We start from the raw sequence: 23,064 nt of genomic DNA on the forward strand, positions 1-23,064 counted from the left end.
TAAATCCTTTTTTTTAAATACTTTATTTCAAACATTATACATACATATAACATCAGGGAAAGAAGTCTTCACATGTTATAGACTGAACAATTACAATAATAAGATATTATGTCTTTGGTTTGCGTACATTAAAGTATATACCTGTATACTTAAGATAAAAGAAAACCACAAAGATAGATCTAAGTCATATTTGTAAATAAACAATTATAATGTTTCGACTTTTTTGTATCCCCATTCCTATTTTTACAAGTGAACGTCATTGTGTTTAGGTCTCCAGCGCCCCCTGCTGGAATAACACCGAACAACCGTTACGTAATAGCAGCTTATACATCTCAGTTCAGTCAATGCGGTGTCAGATGAACGCGCTCGACGAGGAGTTGATACATTCCTTACATACAGGAAACAACTTTACTCTTTACAACCTTAAAACACACAGGTATCATAAAGTTAACAGGTGCGTAAGAATGTCTAGATAAAACAGTAACGTTAGGCGATGTTGGATTGTTTTGTAGATGTTTTGTCTTCAGGAAGTTGCAAAATTACGGTGTTTATACAGCTGTCTGCCTAAACTTTTTTGTGCCATATGCAATTTTAATGATGTAACGAAGCCTTTAAAGTAGAATTAATGCTTTAAGGATATGTGGTAGGATAATATATTCGACTTTCGTGTTGAGCAATCATACCGTTAAAAGTAAGGGAAAACCTACTGTGCAATGTGATTCCCTAAAAAGATACTTTAGTTAAACTCCAACTTTAAATAAATACAAGTTTTATCTTTATATCTTTAAACATGTTTTATTTTACCGTTAGTGTTTATTAGTGACCCTTTCACAAGTTTGTTGTAGTTAATAATTCATTGCTTCACTCATAAACTCTTATCATTGAAGCTTTGACCTCACGTCTATTTCGTTGACTCTGGAATTTGCATTGATTTGAATGAATGTGGATCCAGTTTTCTCAATATTACATTGATTTTTCATTTTCTTTTGCAGTCATGATTCTGTACGCATTTGGCCTCGTGCTCTTGTTCTTTGTGTTTCGGTGGTTCCGAGGATTGAAAAGAGTCCCAAACAAATGTGAGAAGTTTGTGTACATCACCGGCTGTGACTCTGGCTTTGGGAATCTCTTGGCTAGACATCTGGATGAGAAGGGTTTCCGTGTCGTCGCCGGCTGTTACACAGAGAAAGGAGAAGATGAGTTGAAGAAGATCTGCACTGACAAACTCACAACATTACATTTGGATGTGAGTGATCATGACAGTATCAGCAAAGCTGCAGACACCATCAAAACCCTGGTGGGTCAGAGAGGTGAGACCTGTAAATCTCTCACATGTACATGAGCGTGTAGTAAAACACAAGATGATTTCATGTGTGTGTGTGTTGATTGACAGGTCTGTGGGCTGTGGTAAACAATGCCGGTGTCTCTGTCCCGACGGCTCCTAATGACTGGCTGCTTATTGAGGACTTTAAACACATGTTAGATGTCAATCTGTACGGAGTTATTGACGTCACTCTCAGTGTTTTACCTCTCATTAAAAGAGCCAAAGGAAGAGTGGTGAATGTGGCCAGTATATTTGGACGGATTAGTCCCATTGGAGGAGCGTACTGTATATCTAAGTATGGAGTTGAAGCATTCAATGACAGTCTGAGGTGAGATATTCAGTCCTGTTACCACAGACAGGAATTTAAATATTGGACTGCTTTGAATTCTATTTTCAGGGGTCCAAGCTGGTCAAATGTTGTGCATTCAGCACTAGGGGGCTCAATAACATGAAAAAATTAAGTTATCTTAATGCATCTTCTCTGACCCCAAATACTGTTACTTATGACTCATTCAGTTATATATTTAATGTCTGACAGAAGAAACATGGCACCATTCGGAGTGAAGGTTTTATGTATTGAACCTGGATTCTTCAAAACAAGCGTGACTGACTCCGGTGCCCTGCAAAGGAATTTTGAGAAAATTTGGGAGAGGTTGCCACAAGATGTCAAAGATGAATACGGCAGTGACTACATGGACAAACGTGAGTTCAGATCCAACCACCAGTTTTGATGACAGAGTTTATGTATTCAAATGAATTGTGTGATAATTGGTGAAAGATGTTTTACTAACTGTTCGCAGTGAGACTTGCGATGAGGGAAAAGTTTGAGAAGATGGCAGATCCGGATCTGATGAAGGTTGTGAAGTGTATGGAACACGCTGTGGCTGCTGTTCATCCCCAGACAAGATATTCTCCAGGCTGGGACGCAAAGTTCTTCTGGCTGCCTCTGTCCTACATGCCAACCTTCATCTCTGATGCTTTCTTTTTAAGAAATGCTGTTAAACCAAAAGTTTCAGTCCTGTAGATACACTTTTACAAGTTAACACTGTTAACAAATATAAAGACCAATAAAACTGTTCACACAAATATTGCATACGAACACTTATCTTAACTGTTTCCTTAATTTAAGTTAAGATGTGTTTTGTCCTGAAATATCATGTTGATATTTAATCATCAACCATTAGTCCAATTAACCCTCAAGATTATATAGAATATATGTCTATATTAAATGTGTTTGAACGAGTTTTCTTTTCACTTGGCAATGACCATTTCATCTGTATTATTTTTGTCAATCTAGTTGTCTTTAAACATTTTAAGAGCAGGGGGTGCAGACGAAATCTCAACCCAATCCATCTCAGAGATGAGTTATGAGACGTCTTAATTAAAATTAACAATTGTTAGTGAATTTCCCTATCGTTTGAGTTGTAACATAAAGCTAATATTATAAACAGATGTGAATACAAAAATGTATACATTTTTTATTGTACTTTAGTTGCCGAACTTTTGTACTTTACCTTGACTGAGTTTCAGAGGATTCGTGGAACGAGATTCTCCTCAGCAGTGTCCGCGCATGCGCTCTGTTGCTATGAATTACGCGTTCCTATTGGTTTGGGTGGCAGAGGTGTGGCAAATGGACGGCTGTGATAGTCCCGCCCCCTATTATAAATGACCATCGGAATTATTATAGGAATATTTTGTTCATTAAAGTATTGTTGTTTTTATCATTTTTATATAGCTAGATTTATTATAATAACCTCTTAAACCTTACATAAATAACAATATTTCAATTTTATTGACGTCTGCGTTAGTACGTCATCAGACGTTAGTACGTTCACCCATCCAGTCGCAGTTCTTTAGTGTTAAACTGTTTCGCCTGTTGTTACCATGAATACTATAAATCTGTTTATATGTGATCAGTCAAATTTAATACTTTATTTAAGTATTTTTTGGAAAATCCTAAACTTTCATTCTAGTTATAAAAATTAAATTAGACCACCATTTATTTTTTTCTGTAACAAACACAATGACCGACATCATTATTAACCAAACACTTTATTCATGAAATACACAATTATTATCAAAAACAGCTTCAAAAATCTAAATTGCATAAATGTGTAACAACATATCTATGTCTAAAAACAGTTTGTTTCAGAGAACTAACAATGATCAGGAATCTCATGTGGCTCATTCATAACGGATTGCAAATATCTGTTGAAATAACAGAATTTATCATCGTAAAACTAGCACATTAAAAATATATACAAAACCGTGGTTGAAAAATTATAATTGAATTTAAATTACAAACATAGTGACCTGAGAACCTAATACACAACTCCCTACAATTCTAAACTCCAATTCAAAGATTTGTATCCTCATAAAAAACCCCGACGCAGACCAACTTAATTTATTATGTTTATACAACCTAATTACTGCTTATTTAAGTCACAAATTGTATATCAATTTAAATAAAAACAAAAATAAACAATCAATTCCCAGTTAAGGATGCAAAACATATTTCTACATGTTACAATTGTCACATATAGAGCAGTGCACATTTTCTCAGAATATACTGTGAAAAATAAAAAATGTGAATGAATAAATGGATTGTGTTTGATGATGATGAAAGCACATAACGATAACAACAAAGAGGAACATCCATCATCATACCTGTGTATCTGTTCAGCAGCTACAGGATTCCTTTAAACTTCATTTCTTTAGATTGTGAACTTGCCTTAAGACAGGGTGAACAATTCTGATATTACATCAAATCATTAAAAGGAGTATAAGTGTGATCATATCCATCATTGCAGAACATCAGAGTTCATTTATGAAGGTTCAGTGTAGAATATCTGTGGTGAGATCTTCATCCATGTTAACCAGCTGAAATTAGAAATAAGGAAAACATCTAAAATTTACTTTTCGACTCATGAAAGTAGGTCTGTAAAGATATATTGTTGCATAACATGCTATATCGGTATACATTTATAAAACTATATTCCTATTTGTTGGGCTGACAACCCATGACCTGCATATATGTTGTAATGTTGTGGTTGTTTTTTGTGCTTGTACTGCTTTAAAATTCTTTCTAATTCTTTCCTGTTCATTTTGCAGTTATTTTCCCTTTTAATTTTGCAGTGCAGACCTATTTCTTTGTATTAATCTACAGAAGATTCAGTTAAGCCTTGAATGTTGTTAATGCTATGACAAAATGTTAAAGTCCCAGTGATATTAAAAACGACAGTTCTTATTTTTTCATGAAATATTGCAGCAATTATAGTAAATAGTTTATCAGTGTCGGTCATTTTCTGTTTTAAATTCATGTGCCCTCATAATCTCCTGTTAAAGTCTGAAAATGCACTTCCGCCCTGAAATGACGATCCATCAAAAAATGACGTAAATTAGACGGTTTGGGCGGAGCATCCGTTAACTCCTCCCCTTTAACTGTCAAGTCTGCTGCCGGCTTCATTTCAAAATCATAGCAACAGCTGTTTTACACATCCAATCAATTCGCAGTGAAAAAATTAAGCCACGCCCCTTTCACTCGAAACGTGTCCGAATACAGAAGTTAAAACGATCACAACTTCCGGTTCACGGGGAATTTAATAATGTTTCAGTAAATCTGTTATTTGAATATCATTCCATTCCATTCCATTTTCTACCGCTTATCCGAACTACCTCGGGTCACGGGGAGCCTGCGCCTATCTCAGGAGTCATCGGGCATCAAGTCAGGATACACCCTGGATGGAGTGCCAACCCATCGCAGGGCACACACACTCACTCATTCACTAACGCACTCACACCCTACGGACAATTTTTCCAGAGATGCCAATCAACCTACCATGCATGTCTTTGGACCAGGGGAGGAAACCGGAGTTATTTGAATATCAGTTTTATTTAATTAAACTCTATCAAAATATTGGGATATTATTGTGAACGTGAATCCAGTATAGTGTATTGTATCATGTATTAGTACACCACAAATAGCAATAGCCTTTACTTTATATCATCACAAATATATTGTTAATATTTTATATGAGCCGCTCTGTAGGACAGTGAAATGGCGTTGTGAATAAAACTGTACCTTTGCTTGTGAGGACACACGTCTTCTTGCACTCCTCCTCTGTTTGGAAGCGGTTCTCGTTGCCTTCGCAGCCACCGTACCAGAACTGAGCGCAAGAATTCGCCTGTTTGTCGTAGTACCAGCGGATGATGTATTCTCTACAGGAACCTTGACTTAAAGTCAACAGACATCGAGGATCTAGAGGAGCTGACACTAACAATGTAGAGAGACAGAGAAGCTCATGTTAGTGAACTCTTTAGTGTGGATGTTTGATGTTTTGATGTTTGATGTTTGATGTACAGTCTGTTTGTATTACCTTTAGTGACAACAGGACGGGGTTTTACGTTCACATTCACTGAGGAAGCTGAAGAAGATATTGATACTGATGATGATGACGATGATGATGTAGATGTACTGGTTCCTGGCTGCACAGGCTGGACGGTCTTATTGACAACAGCGATGGTGCCTCCACCTCGACTTTGGGTTTTTATGTCAAGGTCCTCCCCATCATAGTCATCTTCATCCACCTAAATGGAAACCACAACATCAAAGAGCATCAAGCAAAATTAATCTATTCAATCTAATTGCTTCATTTGGGTTCAAATGTTCTGGTCTTTTCATCTTTCTTGAAAAATGTCTGAAGACCAAAACCTGTGTTTTGAGAGGGCCGGGGCTGATGGGAAGAGGTGCGCTGTTTCCCCGACCTCTGGTGTGAGTCTGGGTTCTATCCGCCGTGTCCTGCAATCTGCTTCCATGGACGTTATTCCCGTGTGCGGAAGCGTCCTCATGACCGTTGTTATAATAACCGAATCCGTTGTGTCCGTTCACACCGTTGGTGATGCGATTGTAGATGAGGGCTCCGTTCTCGTCCTCACAGAATTGACTGACCAGTTTAGATTCCAGAGCTTTGCAGACCAAACACAGACGTTCATTTACGATACGAAAATCAGGCTCAAGCTATGTTTCTCTTCATAATTTAATAAAATACACTTTTATATACCTATATACAGTATATAGCCCAAGATATGATACAGATATATGAAATCTTACTTGGCAGCGTGTTGAAGTCATCGATGAGAAACATGTGTTCACTGTCAGGGTCGGAGGCAATGAGGTTCAGCTCCCTCCGGAACTCGGCCTGCGTCGAGTCGGAGAGGTTAACGATACCCAGCGCATACATCTCGATGTTAGCCACGTGAGCCTCGCGCACGGCAATATCCAGCTTTACAGGTTCTCTTTTGTCCGTCTGCCCATCCGTAATGACAATGGCAACTTTACTGACGCCGTTGCGGGCGCTGTAGAAAGCCTCCTGCGTGGCTTTCCGGATGGCGGTGCCGGTGTACGTGCCCTCTCCCATGTACGGCATGTCTCTGATGGCCTTCTTGACATCCTGCTTGGTCATGTATCTGGCCAGGTTGAACTCCAGATGAACATCCAAGCTGTACAGAACCAAACCGATCCTGGTGGCGTTACGGCCCACCGTGACTCGGTCCACAAGAGCGGTGACGAAATCCTTGATGATCTCGAAGTTTTCAGGGCCTACGCTCTCTGAGCTGTCAATCACAAACACCAGCTCCATCGGCCTCTCCTTGCACTTGATGCCACATCCTAGAAACATTCAAAATAAACAAATCAATCATGAATGTAATGACGTATCTGCACATCCCATTATGTGCTTTCAGCCATAGATATGTACTGTAGATGTCACATTTGACCACGGTGTTCAAATCCTGAGACTTACCACAAATCTCTTTGATCAGTTTGATTATATCTTCTCTCTGAAAAATGAATTTTGTTGATTAAGATCTATACTGTATGTACTGTATATAATGTGTTTGGAGAAATGCTTGAACTCACAGTAAGACCCGCGTCACCCTTAATTCCTGGTCTTCCCTAAAAAGGCAGAATGTGAATTAGAATGGAAACACATTCTGCTCTTTCACAAAAGATGGTTTATAGGCGTTGACTCACAGATAATCCGGTGGTCCCGGGGTCTCCCATGTCACCTTTGATACCTTTTATTCCTCTCTCACCCTGCGAACCACGATCACCCTATACAGGACACACACACAGATGAAATAGACAGGCCGTGTTGTACTTTTATTATCATTAAGTATACTTTGAACTTTACAAATTCTATGAACTGTCACATTTGACTTTTATGATCATTGATTTCTAATACAAATAAACAGACTGATTTTTATAGTATGCTTTCTAACAGTAGTACTTAATAGAGTACTTAGTAGAAAACATTAGACTCACTGTTGCATGTTATCTATTGTTTTTGTTTAACAGCCTGAAATATTAAACGCAACCAAAACGGATCACATCTAATAAAACCTGCTGTGCATTAAAATGTCCATCATTTCTCAATATTTTTTTGTTTATTACTGTAAAGTGTTTTTGATACTACATGAAGCTATATAGATAAAGGTGGCTTGACCTTGCACTAGTATGGTGGCAGGCACAGGATGTGAACCAAACTCTCACCTTTGACCCCGCGAGTCCCTCTCCTGCTGGACCTCTCGGTCCTGTGACTCCTGGAGCACCCTGATCACCCTGATGAGTTCAACAAACACAAAAAACATGTTCAATAATCACCAAATATTCACAATTATTTAGCAGTCGACATAACACAAATCTAACATTGTGACTATTGGCAAAATGTATATATCACTTTAATTTGGCAGTAGACAGATGTGAACATACTTTAGGTCCCTGTATACCCTCCCCGGGGGGTCCGTTTGGCCCTGGAGGACCTTGCCTTCCCATGTTGCCCTGCAACAGCAAGACAGCAGAATTACTAAAGAAGCAGACAGCTTGTCTGTCTTAGTCGCCATAGCAACAGAGACAGACTCCTCAGACACTCAGAAGCACTACTCTTGTGTGTGTGATGTGATGTACGTCCGTATAAAAGTTTCATTAAGAGAGTTTACAGTCAGAGATTGTGTATCTTACTGGTGGTCCCTGCAATCCTTCACCGGGTGGGCCTTGCAAACCGGGCAAACCCCTGAATCCAACATCGCCCTGAAGAGAAAAAATGAAATCTTCTAGATGTTCTCCTTAGAGTTTAAATAAGTCATCTGGTTTACCCTTAAACATTTTAATTTCCCAAATATAACAGATGTCAAAGTTCTGCACAGAACACAGCCGACCTGACTACATTATCATAAATAGATGCCGTGCCAGGGTCAAGAGGTCACGTTACCTTTGGTCCAGGAATACCGATGCCCTCGGGGCCGGGCTCACCTGGTGGGCCTGGGAAACCAGGGAGACCCTGCGCGAGTGTCAAATCATAGTAAGTACGGTGTCTTGATGCGATAAAAAGGTATTTTATAAAAAGGCAAAGGTCGCTTACCACCGGACCAGGGAATCCTTCACCTTTAGGCCCGAACTGCCCGGGTGGACCTGGCTGACCTCGATCACCCTAACCGTGACAAGGTACAACATTTTAAAAAGAATCAGTCACATTATTTAGTTCTATTCAGGGATGATGCAGGAAACCTATATTCTAATGTTATATAATCTCATATAATTAAAGTCATATAATTTGATACTCTGAGAGCCCTCCTGCCTACCTTTGGACCAGGTAGGCCGTATCCCGTCTCTCCAATGTGTCCTGGAGGACCCGTGGGACCCAGGTCACCCTGCGGGGACACACAAAGACATGATGTCATAGCCCTCCTCCTTGCTTTTATTGCACAGATACACTATGATGATCATTCTGATTCATTGTGCTGGCAGTGAGCCCGTGAGTTGTTATTTTTGTTACCTTGGGTCCTGCAAGAGCTCGCCCGGGTAATCCTGGCATGCCTAACCTTCCTGGTGTCCCTGGCTCACCCTGAAAGCAACAGTATAACACTCACATGATGTCATCCAATTCACGTCTAATCCCGTGTTTGTAAGCACATGCTTTTTATAGTATTTCTATTTCTAACAGTTAGCGTCAGCAAAGTTTTTTTGTTTTATTTTTACATCCTTTTTTATGTTCTTGGTAATTTTTTTGACATTTTTTTATCGTTTTTAAACAACTTGCACGTTTCAAGTATTTTTAAATGCTTTTTTGCTCCCAATCAGATTCCCAATCAGAGATGTAAGGGAAATGTTGGCGGTCAACGTTGTTCTCTGTTCTTTCGGATGTTCTCACCTTTGCTCCTGATGGGCCGCTTATGCCAGGAGGACCTGGCAACCCTCGAATGCCACGCTGTCCCTGGTCTCCCTACAAAGATGACAGATCATAAAACAATACAGCTTTCAAATAACACACCAGACGCGATTTCTTTAAGACTGCAAGGGAAGCTCAGCTTCCCCTTTAATTGTCAAAAAATGAATGGTCAAATATATGCACTATTATGTCAACATTTTATTGACTAAAAATGCGTTAAACACGTTCATCTCGAACGAAAATAATTTCGTTCAGAATCAGCAACTTAGGTCGGCTGACTCGATTTCCTTCTCATTCATTCCCGTAGCGTACAGTGCATTACTCTGTTGAAGCCCAGCGTCCATTGACTTCAATGGGGCTGCTTTAAACTGTTTTTTTCAGTGCTTAGAAACAAGATGGTCATTGGATAATGCTGCGATTATGTCCCGCCCACGGACGCTCAGCGTCTCTGGGATGAATGGAGGAGTGGGCTGGCGCGGACTCCGAGCGTCTGCGTGATGATTGGAGGGTCTGTCATCTCTTTTTAATCCACTTTTATGTCCTAAAACGCTCGTTTTTTGGGGTCGACAGCTTATAAAAACGTATATCTTGTTTTTTTAGCTTGTTTTCTATACACATTGTCACATATCAGCTTTTCAGACATTTTTTTTTTGTTATAAATCATAAATGACAAGGAGGCGGCAGCTTCTCGCAATGCAAAGAGATGGTTGGTGTGGGCGTGGTCTTCAGATTATGACGCGTATCACTCTGTGTCTCCATTTCCAACTCAGTCCCATCGCGGATTTTGCATGTGTAGTCGAAAGACAAACTGCTGCAACCTTCATCGTATATTTCACACAATTTCACACCACATTCATTGTTTCAGTTTAACATAATTCCCACATTTCCTCCCGTTGAGTTAAATATATATATATATATATTATATCGTTTGTTCATTAATTAAAGTTACTGGAAAAGACGCCTAGTTGGTACGACAGGGTTACAGAGCATTTTCTTGAAAAGGAACCTAGAGCAGAATTTACATATAAATAAATGGACAATTTTTATGATTTAGGCCGAAAATGAGCTTCCCTTCTTTAAAAGATCAGCAGCCGCCACTGAAACACACACATGTTTGAAGCAAAAATACACACATGAAGAGAAAACACGGATTTGCAAAGAGCATAAAATGGAGATTGTACCTTCTCTCCTTGAGTACCGATACCCGAAGCCCCCTCAGGTCCCCTCAAACCACTGACACCAGGCTCACCCTGAGAACACAAGAATAAATGAACTCATTTAGGTATGTTTTTAATACTTTACTGAAATGTTTCCTCAAAGAAACAATTTCTTTCGACAGAAATCTGTTCAAATTCTCATTCGATCTCACACCTCATTTCCAGACATCATCATGTTGAGTTACCTTTTGTCCTGGAGCACCGTCCTCTCCGGGAAGCCCGGGTACTCCAGACAGTCCAGAAGCTCCAGGCTCACCCTGAGAAAATAATATCATTTTCTTTCAATGTTTGTACCTTAACAATTCCCAAATGGTATTCTAAGCAACCACAAATAGCTTCCAATTTTGAAAAGAAAATCAATGCGTGTTAAGCAAGAGCATCACCTTTGATCCAGATTCTCCTTGCCCTCTCTCTCCCGGAGCACCCATCTCTCCAGGCAAACCTTGATCTCCCTGAAGAACAACAGAGAACAGTCAAAAGATTTAATTCCGCCTTTGACACAGCAAGATCACAACATTCAAAACAAAATAAGTGTGCCTTTCGTGACACTTGTTCTCTTTTAAAATACGTCTCTTCACCAAAACCCACCTTAGGACCTGGAAGACCTTCTCCTTGTACACCTCGTCCTCCTGGAGGTCCCCTCGGACCCTCAACGCCCTGATAAACAGAAACATTGCGCATTACACATGCAAGCATTTCATCCGGAGATCAATGATGATGAATCGATGCTGAATGTGAATCACTGAATCTTAAGCGAGTCGCTATTGCATTTTACAGGAGAAGTCTCTCTCGACTCTGGTCTTTGTTTGAAATGTTTACAAGTTTTATCTCCAGCAATGAATTCTGGATTCTACTTTGCTTTTCAGAATACGTCATGTGAAATTTGAGTTTGTTTGCTCCTTTTCAAAATAATCCAAGAAATCAAACAGAAAGATGTTTTAGTCCACCTTTTCTCCCTGAATGCCGACCCCCGGGAGCCCGATTGGTCCTGGCAAACCTGAAGGTCCGAACTCACCCTAAAACCACAACAAACACAGGATGGGTCACTTTCAGAATACAACAAAACAGATTTTTTAAAACACAGATTAACGAGAATAATTACGCACGATAAAATGACACAAACCCAGGGACGAACAAATTCAGGTGCTTTTTAAGTACGAACAGGTGCTCTTCGACAATTCCCACAGTAATCTGACCTGTGCCGCCCTCCCATCTGTTGTGCCGCCCTCTCTCTTCCGCCGGCCAATTATCATCCGGCGTTCAAATGACACATTAGGGTCGCTTTACAAACGTCATTAACCCTTTTGTGTGTTATGGTGCGCTTGTGTGAATCTCATTCATGTGATGATGTATTTACAGCCCACCTTATCGCCTTTGATTCCAGGACCTGATGATCCTCTCTGTCCCCTCGGACCCTCTAGACCCCGGTCTCCCTGTCAAACAAAAGAAGAGTCATCACACCCCCTGAGAGAGGCTTTCACTGGATTACATGTATTGTTCCTTCATCTACAGAAAACTTTCATTGGAGAAAACGAGTAATTTGGGTGTTGGCTTGCACCTACAGAGATTGAATTTGGACAGAATTGAAAGCAAATCGAGAATTTTATGATGAACGTAACCAAGACAAGCACATCAATGCATCAACATTTCAGGACTCAAATTTTTGATATATGTTTCTGTATGTTTATATTTAAGATAAGTAATTTGGGCTTTGATGTGGATCGAGGAATCATGCAACCATGCAATTGCCAGTGAATGAACAGCCTTGGGTTTTCAAATGAGCCCTAAATAGATCCCTTCAGAGATCCCTAATGAGGAATATTAAAGTCTTAAATGCATGTGTTTACTGTACTGCTCGCCTCTGGCTGTTGTAAAGCTCCAGTGAGATGAAAAAGCAGAGTGTGATGGTTTTATAGTGAGTGTTTTAGGGCCTTACCTTTGGACCAGGAAAGCCCTCTCCTTGCGGGCCTTTCTCACCTTGAACACCCTGTGGCCCTTGAGGTCCCTGATTTAATGGACAAACGTGAAGACAGAGATCAACCAGCGTCATTCACGGGTCTGCTAAATCATAAAATACTTTCATACTTACAGGCAGACCCGGCTCGCCAATGCCAGGTGGACCCGGTGGACCCAACCTACCCTGAAATCCCATGTCGCCCTGAGGATGGATCAAAGCCGTGAGTCATTTGTGAGACAAGTACAGAAATGTGACACATCACATCAATCAACTGAAAGAAGAGCGTGTTGCATGAGCTCTCTGGTCAGATGTCTCGTTTCAAGTCTTGTTTTATATGAAGTTATTTGGGGAATTGTCAGTAAGGACACGAAAGAGTCGAACCTTTGGTCCGGGAAGTCCAACTCCAACGTCACCCTGAATTCCAGGTGGACCCGCAGGGCCACGCTCACCCTGCAATAAACAAAAAAACGACACCTCTCAATTGAGGAATTATCAACCTTCAACATCCACAGAGTTTTTGTAGTGAAAGACAACAACAAGTGTGCGGTTTTGTGCATTATTCTGAATCGGTTACATACAGTGACATCTGGTATTGTGAAAAAAACGTTCATGACACAAGTAGGTCAGTGCTAGCAGTCGCAAATCTGACGTCTCCAGACATTTATGATATCTCCTTGCAATTCAACACACTGGAATTTATTTTTGTTCGTGTCATTTGCGTGTCTATACATGAAGAGAAAAAATTCAATCCGCTCAGCATTTTCCATGGAAATCTTTTTTTTTTGCTGTTATTAGCTACTATCATAAACGCAGTTCATTCTTTACTCTTGTCTGATGCATATCACACACAAAACGGGTGTGAACTTTTCAGATCTGGAAAGCTTTATTCTGATTGGCTGGTTGTACATAACCAACACAAACATATTCACATATCCAGCTTTTAGAAGGTTTTTTTAAACACAAAGACAGAAAAAAAACTCAGAAGTTAAAGGCGAAGTTCACCCAAACATGAAAATTCGGTCATTTATTCTGATTGGCTGGTTGTACTTGTAAAATTCTGTCACCATTTACTCACCTTCAGGTTATTCCAAATCTGATTAAATGTATTCGTCCTGATGAACAAGGAGAAAGATATTTGGAAGAATGTTTAGCACCAAACAGATTTTATCCCCCATTGACTCCCATAAAAAAAATACAATGGTAATCAAAAGTGCCCCAGAACTGTTTGCTGTCCTACATTCTTCAAAATGTCTTATTTTGTTATTAACAGAACAATGAAAAGTAATTTTTCCTACTATGGGAGTCAATGGGGGGCAAAATCTGTTTAGTTATGAGCATTCTTCCAAATATCTTCCTTTGTGTACAAAGGCATTTATAAAGATTTTGAACAACTCGCAGGTGAGTAAATGATGACAGAATTTTACAAGTACAACCAGCCAATCAGAATAAATGACCGAATTTTCATGTTTGGGTGAACTTCACCTTTAACTTCTGAGTTTTTTTTAGTCTTTGTGTTTAAAAAAACCTTCTAAAAGCTGGATTTGTGAATATGTTTGTGTCAGACAAGTGAACTAAAAAGCCAGTTGCAGAACTGCTAAACTTTTTTGTCTTGTTCCTATTAAATATTAGTTTTTTAGGATCTCACACATTCTAGTAATTTTAAATAATTATTTAAGAATTAAGTTCACATATATTTTTTGTCAAAGAAAGAATCTACACAGATTGTAATTCTAAACGCGTGCGGTTGATTGTCCCTCAGACGTCTCTTTTATTTGGAGTCAAATAAATTGGCATGTGGACCAGATTTGACCATGAGACAGAAGTTTGGCAATACCTGTCCACAGCGACATTAACCATGTGTACGAATCTGTAAAAACACTCTAAATGTTTCCTGTAGTTAAACAAAACATGGAAAAACTACAAACAGCAGGTCTCAGGGTCTATTAAAGGAGATCCAGAACAAGTGCAAACCTGTAAACCGCCCCTTTAACTCAAAAGAGCCAAACTACAGCTGTAATTCAATAACCCCAAGCCTTCTGCTCATATAATCTTGATCTTTTTTGTGTGCAAGAGTGGAAATCAATTCAAAGAATCAAAAGACGTCTGTTTTTTATGCCGCTAAAATGAACATGAACAATAATTCTCTTTAAAGAAACAGAAAATGTGCACAGTTTCCACCTAAAGTCTTTGGTGTGGGTTTTATGGGAAACAGTGAACATTTTCCAGGTGTGCATGTTAAACACGATGAGCTGAAATCTGTGAAGATAATAGTGTGTGATTATAAGCCACAAACCTTCTTTCCCTGTGGGCCCTCCGCTCCCATGTCACCCTGTGGTCCTGCTATACCCTGCGAGGAAAACGTTCAATGGTTATGATCTTCAGGTAGGGTGATGAAATTTTATATAATAAATCAATATATTCACACATACCTGCAGACCCCTGGCCCCCTGAATGCCGACCGGACCCTCAGGACCCTATGAGACGGTACAGTAGATAATATATGAATCATCTGGATAATGTTTATTATGAATGTGAAGAGTGAGCAGAATGACATCTGAAGGTTTACGCACCCGGTCTCCTTTGATTCCTGGAGTACCACATTCTCCTCTTTCACCCTGTAGATACACAAGACTAAAACATCATCAGGATTCATCTTATATGAGTGTGCTGGTTAACCCAAATGATAGATGAGGGAATACTATACCTGCTCGCCTTTGTAACCTGCTTTACCCTTAAAGCAAAAACCAGAACAAAGTAAAATTAGTTTTCTTTTAACTTGCAAACAGGTCATCTTTTTCTAATAGCTACTCAGGGCTTTTACATTATTGTAAAAAGAATTTTAAAACTTTGTTTTTGCACAGTTAACAAAAACTATTAAAACAATTCTGTATATTCAATATAATACAATATTTACTGAAATGTTATTTAATTTAAATAATTAATATAAATAAACAGAAATGTTGTAATGAATTGAAATAAGTTTATAATAAAATCACAATGTTTTAAAATTATTATTATATTAAACTAAAAATAAATAAAACTAAACTAAACTAGAAGTGAAAATGATTTTATGATGCTGTTCACTTTACATAAACAATTATTTTGTACAGCTTTGTATTACGTCTAATGTTCAAACAAAATTGCATTGTGTTAAAGGACTAAAAACAGTTATGCTGTGGCTTATCAAAATGTTTACATTTTAAATGAGCATGTTTCAATCAAGTAGATCAAAATAATATTTGATGCTTGTATAATTTACTTAAATAAGTTTCTGTTATTTAAATGTTTTTTTTTACCTCAAACTAACTTAATTAAACTATGGACAGTGGTTCCACATAATGGAAACGTGTTATGTTTACTTCATTACTTAAAGTAGGATGAACGTAATTGCTTCCAGTTATTTTTACATTATTAGAACATGGTTGTTTGAGTTTACTCAATTCAGTTTACTTTATCATACATTAAACATTTGATCGATATGACATATTTCTGTTGTGTGGAACCACTGTTCATAATTTAAATAAGTTAGTATAATGCATGTAAAAAACTAATAAAACAGGAAATAACATCACAAACAGGGCCCTTATTAATCCTCATAACTATGTGTCAAGTTCAGTAATATCACATTTTGATGTTCTATGTCACGCTATTCCTATAATTAGGATTCATTCAAAGTAAAACATCACTACAACTATAATCCACTCACCTCTGAGCCTTCACGACCAGGTAATCCACTCAAACCAGCTTCACCCTAACAAGTGCACACAACAGAAAGGGTTACAGAAGATCAGACAGAAGGCTTGAATCATAGTCATGATGATCTCCTCAAGTATAAACATCAGTCTCCAGCATCATATTTTCATTTCTCATGAGCATGCACACAGACACAGAATGACTCTAATGCAGACAAAGTTCTGACCTTTTGACCTTTAAGCCCCGAGGCTCCGTCCTCACCTGGACGACCCTTCTTACCCTGCAGCAAGAGGAAAATGAACAGCAGTGTCAATTTCATGCGGTGAAAGTGAATGACCTCACGGGTCTGCAACGATTACGCTGAATTTTCATTGTCGTAGATGATGAAGCTCGTAGATGATGGATTTGTTTTGCAATCTGGTCATACGTTGGTAATAAACGTCAGCAGGAACACATAACAGAAATCTAATAAAACACACACTCCTGGTCAGGGTGAACTCCCAAAAATGCTTTAATGGGTATATTAAACAGTTTCTCATCAACTTGCTTTTTATTAACGGGAACTGCAACTTGGTTTTGTGTTGGAAAACTTGTAAGAATGATAGTCTGGCTGAATAAAGCCACATGTAAAAGAATAATTCACCTGTAGCTGTGACCCAAAGTTAATTTGGAGCCTGTTTTCAGGTGTTTGTGAGAAAAGCGTATCAGTCACAACATGCCATGACACATTCTACGACACGTCTCGCTTTAAACAGACAAATCACGAAAGAAGCTTAATTTCAGGAACGTTATTTTGGTGTATTCATCAAAGGTACCGCCGAGGGGTCCTGACAAAGCCCGTAATCATCCCGACTCTTACAAAGCATAACAGTTATTCACAATGTCAGAATCTCCAGGCTGTTGACTTTCCTCGAAGGAATTCGTACCTCTTAGAAACAGAAAAGTGAGGAGAAAAATGTGCCCGCGGGCTTGCGTGGATACAACGTCCCATTAAGAATGAAATTGAAGGTGAAAGCACTTACCGCAGGGCCGCTGGGTCCTCGCTCCCCCTTCACACAAGCACACTTTGGGGCTAGAAGACACTTTAAAGAGAATCAGGGTCAATGCAAGAATCTCTATTATTTGTTTGGCATGTAGCTAATCATTTAAAGTAGTTCAACTAGAATCAAGCTACGAAAGAAGCTATTTAAAATAACTTCAATTATTCAATATACCTATTCAAACATATCTTTGTCTGTAAAATGTACTCAGTAAGTCTTTATACATTAAATACAATGAAAGAGGAAAAGAACTTATAAAGGAAATATTTTGTGAAAGACTTTGACACACTCACCCCTTCATTTGCAAGTTGAGCCTGTGTAGAGATAACAGATAAATTACATTCTGTCCAAACTACAGTACATATATTAAACCTGTTATTATACTTGTTGATATTTGGCAAATCTTTCCATTCATACATATGCAGTTTGGGAAAAGATCCAACACTAAACACGATGAAAGAAAACACTATAACTGAACGTGTCCAGTCTTGTTTTATATTGAAATTGTCTCTACTGTATGTGTTTCTGCTCACATGGAGCGCAATGTCCGGAAAAAATGTTTAAATAACATATTTCTGTAGAACAGAGTAAAAAACAGCCACGTTCAGTATCAAGCCAGATGACTTATAGCAAGAAAACAAAAGCAGACAATTTATTCTAAGAGTAAAATGAAGGACAGGATGACCTGTAATAGAGAATCCAAAACTTCAAAATAACTCCTGAAATGTATTTTGGTAGTTGGCCAAAAATGTAACCTTTAAGGTTAAAACCTTCTGTAAAACAACCAAAAACTGTGTCCTGGTCTACACAGATGGACTTTCAGTTTGGCCAATTTACACTCTTAATAAAAGGAACATCTCAAGAACCTTTTTGTTTCACAAAAGATAAGAAAGAGTTTAAGCACCTTTGCTTTTAAGAGTGTAGCTAGTCTGGGGTGCGTTTCCCGAACAACGACCAAACTCGCTGGTTAACCACCATAGTACATTTGGGAAATTGTCAATGTAGTTACGACTGTTTCTTGAAACCATTGTAACTCTGTCGGAGATCGATTGCTTGAACCAAGTTGGTACAGCAATCTAGTTGATGGTGGAGGAGTAATGACGTCTACTAATAAATACGACCAGATCAAATGAATGTCAAATTCTTGCTGTAAAGGACTGATTTTGTTATCCTAGTTTTGTCATCTTTAGTTAAATTTCACAATATTTAACTCATTTATAAGTGTCCTCCTATGTCACCCCGCCGAGGGATTCCCCAGGGTCCTAGAGCATGCAGGTCATACACATGCGCACTTTTAAAAAAACGCACTTCTATTTTCTTGACAAACTAAACGATGCAACATTGAATGTGTATATATTTAGAATGATTGATATAATGCACTGCATGTTGCTTGCTTTATTGATCAAACGTTTTTATGTCATAATAATAAGGAACAATGCTTCTAACCACAGCTAGACCTGTAGTTCCAACCACACAACTTTGAGATGTTGCTTGCGACTGATCGTGGGAACGATGGTTTTGGGAAACACTTAAATCATGAAACTATGCTTGAACAACAAAACTCGCGACCATAGTTGGCTAACAATGCTTTTGGGAAAAGCAGCCCTGGTTGATGTCCAAACATGATAAGCTGACCAGTGTCAAAAACCAAAATAAATCAATAAAAATATTTACAGTTAACCAAATAACCTTTCTGTTTCTTCAGATGATAAAAAGATCACAAAGAGATGGTTCTTTGTTGACGCTGTGAAGAACCTTTTCAAGCACCTTTATTTTTTAAGATCTTTAATCCTCCCTAATGTCACCATAACACAACATATTTCCCACCAACAGTTAAACCAGACACCAACTGTACCATTCATTTAGTTTCTTATCCTTGAATGACACTAAAACACTTCTCTCTCATAGATAAATTCCCTCACTGTGATAAAAATGTCAATATCTATCTTTGTTAATATACACTCTTATATCTTATTAAAATAAAGGTGCTTAAAAGGCTAGTTCACAGCGATGCCATAGAAGAACCATTTTTGGTTCCACAAAGAACCATTCAGTCAAAGCTTCTGTAGAGAACCATCTCTTTCTTACCTCTAAATTTCAGGAAGAACCTTTTTTTGCCACAAAACCCCTTTGGTGAAAGAGACATGTTCTTTGGATGTTTAATGTCTTTATGGAACCATTTATGTGACCATCTTTAAGAATCGGCTGAAAACACATCTCTTCCTTCAACACCTGATCGATTAGTAAGGACTTATATTTATTTTCTACTGTTTCTATCAAAAAACATAGCTTTTTGTTGTCCTTATGCTTCTGTTCTTAACCTCATTTGTAGGTCGCTTTGGATAAAAGCGTATGATAAATGCCTAAATGTAAATTTAGATTGTAGATAATTCTATGGCATCGAAGAAACTTTTAAAGTATTTTTATTTATAAAAAATGTATTATACCACATCAAACTTAATTTCGGCTCACGACCTAAAGCAATAGTTAACCCCAAAAAGAAAATAAATTCTATAATTTGACACATAAACCTGCATACTGAACCCTATCAAACAGCTCAAGATTCAATGAATTTGTACGATATCTTATGTACATTTTCATACAATTTGTGTTTCACATTGAAGGAATTAAAACCGCCACTTTGTAAAATAGTTACGTTTTCTCTGAGATCAGGTCGGTGTGAACACAAACATGACTTGTTTCAAACGCGTCGCATCACGCCTGGTTAGGCATGTTCAGAGATTACGTGTCTTTCGACATGTGACTGACTGACAGCATCATACTCACGATCTGAGTGATGACTTTCTCCATGACGGTCGTGTCCTGCAGATTATAAAGGAATTTGGAGGCGGGCGTGCTGGCCAGCAGTCTCAGGTTGGCAACGTTTCCCAGGTCGTTGGCTGTGTGGGTGATGCCGACGGTGAAGACCTTCACACCCTGGTTCTTTGCATCGGCCATCGCCGAGAAGATATCAGGATTCCTGGGATGGAAGGAGCCGTCCGTCAGCAGCAGGGCGATCTTGATGCTGTCTGGACTTGATTCTTCTACAAATATCTTGGTCATGTTAGTGATGGCGTAGGTGGTGTAGGTCCCGTGGCCGATGTATGCCATGGGCGCGATGCTGCTCTTGAAGTTCTCCGAGCCTCGCCATTGGCTGAAGGTCTGCTCGATGATGACGTGACTGCTGTACTGAAGCAGAGCCGCTCTCCAGCTGAGTTTACGAGCCGTGTCCAAGCGGATGCTCTGTAGACCTTCTATAATGTCCATAGCAAACTGCTTCTCCAGCTGATGGTTGTCTTTGGCCGTCTCAGAGCTGTCCAGCAGGAAGGCCAACTCCAAACTGCAGTCCTCATCCAAGATGGCTGACGTTAAAGAAAGAGAGACAGTGTAGACAAGGGCATGTTGAAGACAGTATTATTTTGGGCGCTGACATACAGCTTTTCATATTTAAACTGCACCAATGCCTTTCAAAAAACGCCCAAATGCCATAAATGTGTCACAGATATACCCAGAGGAATACGTTATTGAGTTGTTGAGTCTCAGATGAGAAACAAAAGAGAGTCAAATGAGACTGTTGAAATACATGTAGAGTTTCAGGTGTAAATGAATGTAGATTGTGGAGGTCAAATAATCTGGATTTGAGAAAATGTGATGAGAAATGTTTGAGTTCATATTGAGATCTTCAATAATATTAACTTTTGATTGTAGACTTGACAAATCTGAGCTCAGTTTGACACATTGTTGACGTCTCTTCTCAAACTCTAATGACAGATACGTTTGTGAGCTTTCTGACTCTTTTTCTCAGAAGAAATATCCGAATGAGACTTAATTGAGAAATAACTGCAGTGTACTTTTTTACAGATTTCTACGTACAATTGTTTTTTTTACTTTTAAATGTTTTTTTACTTTTATGTATTTATGTATTTTTGAAAAACAGTCAAAAAGCGTATTAACAGAAAAAGAACGCAAATTTACAAGGAATATGGAAAACGTAATTTTACAGTTTATTTTTGAAAGACGGTCAAAAACTGTAAAATTACAGAAAACATATGTATCCTTATATAGATAAATCCTCATATACTGTATTTTTACACGAAAAACATTTATTTAACAGTAGTCTATATATCTGTCATTTTTTTTACAGTGTGAGATATTGAAGAGATCATATCTATATGCCATTGAGCCGAACACTTGCCATAAATATACCTTTTATCTGTTTTTCTGAACTATAAAAATTTTACATTTAAAATGTACATTTGGTCACATCTACTGTAAATAAGTTTGTGGTCTTGAAGCATGATTATATGAGCTCTGATACTTGAGAATCGCGTGAGAATAGTAATATTGTCTCATGATTCCATGTCTGATGCTGTAACAATCCTTCAACACATCAGCTCATCAGTCAGCTCTTCATGTCTTGGTTGAAAAGAAATGACCCAGCGGGTCTTATAGAGACATTAATAAATCACGTTCACATTAGAAGAACTGTGAAAGATAACGCCTCAGGCCATTGTGATTCTCCCAAAAAGGACAATTATTTTACCATTCACTCACCATCTTGTCGTTTCAAACCTGTATGTTATTCTTTCTTCCTCAGAACACAAAAGAAAATATTTTGAAGAATGTCGTAAACTAGACCCCATTCACTTGCATTGGTTTTGTGTCCATGCAATAAAAGTGAATGGGGTCCAGTGCAATTCGGTTACCAACTTTCTTCAAAACATAACCGACAATTGATAAAAGGGTGAGGAAACGATGACAGAATTTTTCACACTTACAAGGATGCGTCTCACCTTGACCGTCATGTTTCTGCAGAAGAGCTGAAGTCTGTCCCCTGGTCTTCACTCGTGTAGGTCCCGTTCTTTCCTCATAAAACTCTTGAGCCCATACACCCAGAACACCCAAACACAACAGAGACCAGCTCGGCAAGCGAGACATGGCTGGCACTTCTAAAACAACAGATTCATTTCATCACCTAGTCTTTTCTTTCCAAATAAATTCTTGAATAGATAAAACTCACTGACCTTTGGTAGCGAAGCCTCACCTCACAAGCTACCTGTCCAGGTGTGCTCCTCAGGTTACGTGCTTTGCAGGTAAAGCGTGTCCGTGTGTGGTTAGGGAGTGAAGGAGAATGTAAAGTGATGTGAAGTTTTGCCGGATTGAACAGAAGTAGACGGGGTCCTCAGGCTGTGTCTGGAACAATCCCCTCCCACTTTTAAAGGGAGGGACCACCAGACGCTTTGGAGATTGGAGATACTATAGACACTCCTACATACCTCAAAACATACATGTTCATGACCTAAAGCAATCGTTCACCCCCCAAAAAAAGAAAATAAATTCTATAATTTTACTTATAAACATGCAAACCCAAACAGAGAGTTAAAGTTTTGAGCTTCTAGAAGGGCCTTCATCACACATCCTTTTGTCTATATGCATGAATAGCAGCACACAGAGCAAATGACATATGAATAAGAAAATGAAGACATTTTTCTGTGAAGTACGAAAGGCTGATTTGGCCGGGTTTTACACCGTCACGGCAGACGCAAGAGATACAAGATGAGGCAGAATAAAGCTTGGTTTTATAGACATTCCTGAAGATGCTGCACTGTCG

General features: G+C 38.7%; 2 protein-coding genes across 3 annotated transcripts; one reads left to right on the plus strand and one right to left on the minus strand.

The window, feature by feature from the left end:
- Positions 1–273: 273 nt before the first annotated feature.
- dhrs9 (dehydrogenase/reductase (SDR family) member 9) lies at positions 274–2,412 on the plus strand. The gene is made up of 5 exons (XM_056755002.1): positions 274–454; positions 993–1,307; positions 1,391–1,649; positions 1,860–2,023; positions 2,122–2,412. The coding sequence occupies exons 2-5, from the start codon at positions 995–997 to the stop codon at positions 2,343–2,345; spliced, it is 960 nt and encodes a 319-aa protein (XP_056610980.1). The 5' UTR covers positions 274–454; positions 993–994; the 3' UTR covers positions 2,346–2,412.
- A 965-nt stretch (positions 2,413–3,377) lies between these two features.
- col28a2a (collagen, type XXVIII, alpha 2a) lies at positions 3,378–22,602 on the minus strand. 2 transcript variants are annotated; one of them, XM_056754999.1, is made up of 36 exons: positions 22,478–22,602; positions 22,247–22,402; positions 20,241–20,815; positions 17,747–17,767; positions 17,436–17,495; positions 16,640–16,693; positions 16,427–16,471; positions 15,425–15,451; positions 15,291–15,335; positions 15,150–15,194; positions 15,014–15,067; positions 13,102–13,170; positions 12,853–12,921; positions 12,700–12,768; positions 12,128–12,196; positions 11,711–11,779; positions 11,352–11,420; positions 11,147–11,215; positions 10,949–11,020; positions 10,728–10,796; positions 9,529–9,600; positions 9,154–9,222; positions 8,960–9,028; positions 8,740–8,808; positions 8,590–8,658; positions 8,340–8,408; positions 8,091–8,159; positions 7,872–7,940; positions 7,353–7,433; positions 7,239–7,274; positions 7,123–7,159; positions 6,432–6,989; positions 6,033–6,286; positions 5,698–5,908; positions 5,403–5,594; positions 3,378–4,201 (listed from the first exon to the last, which is right to left on the minus strand). In XM_056754999.1, the coding sequence occupies exons 2-36, from the start codon at positions 22,389–22,391 to the stop codon at positions 4,194–4,196; spliced, it is 3,627 nt and encodes a 1,208-aa protein (XP_056610977.1). In that variant the 5' UTR covers positions 22,392–22,402; positions 22,478–22,602; the 3' UTR covers positions 3,378–4,193. The 2 variants fall into 2 exon arrangements, with proteins under 2 accessions (XP_056610977.1, XP_056610976.1); XM_056754998.1 differs by having other exon boundaries at positions 22,232–22,402.
- Between the last annotated feature and the right edge of the window lie 462 nt (positions 22,603–23,064).

This window comes from Triplophysa dalaica, chromosome 8 (genome assembly GCF_015846415.1).
Source record: "Triplophysa dalaica isolate WHDGS20190420 chromosome 8, ASM1584641v1, whole genome shotgun sequence".
Taxonomy (NCBI): domain Eukaryota; kingdom Metazoa; phylum Chordata; class Actinopteri; order Cypriniformes; family Nemacheilidae; genus Triplophysa; species Triplophysa dalaica.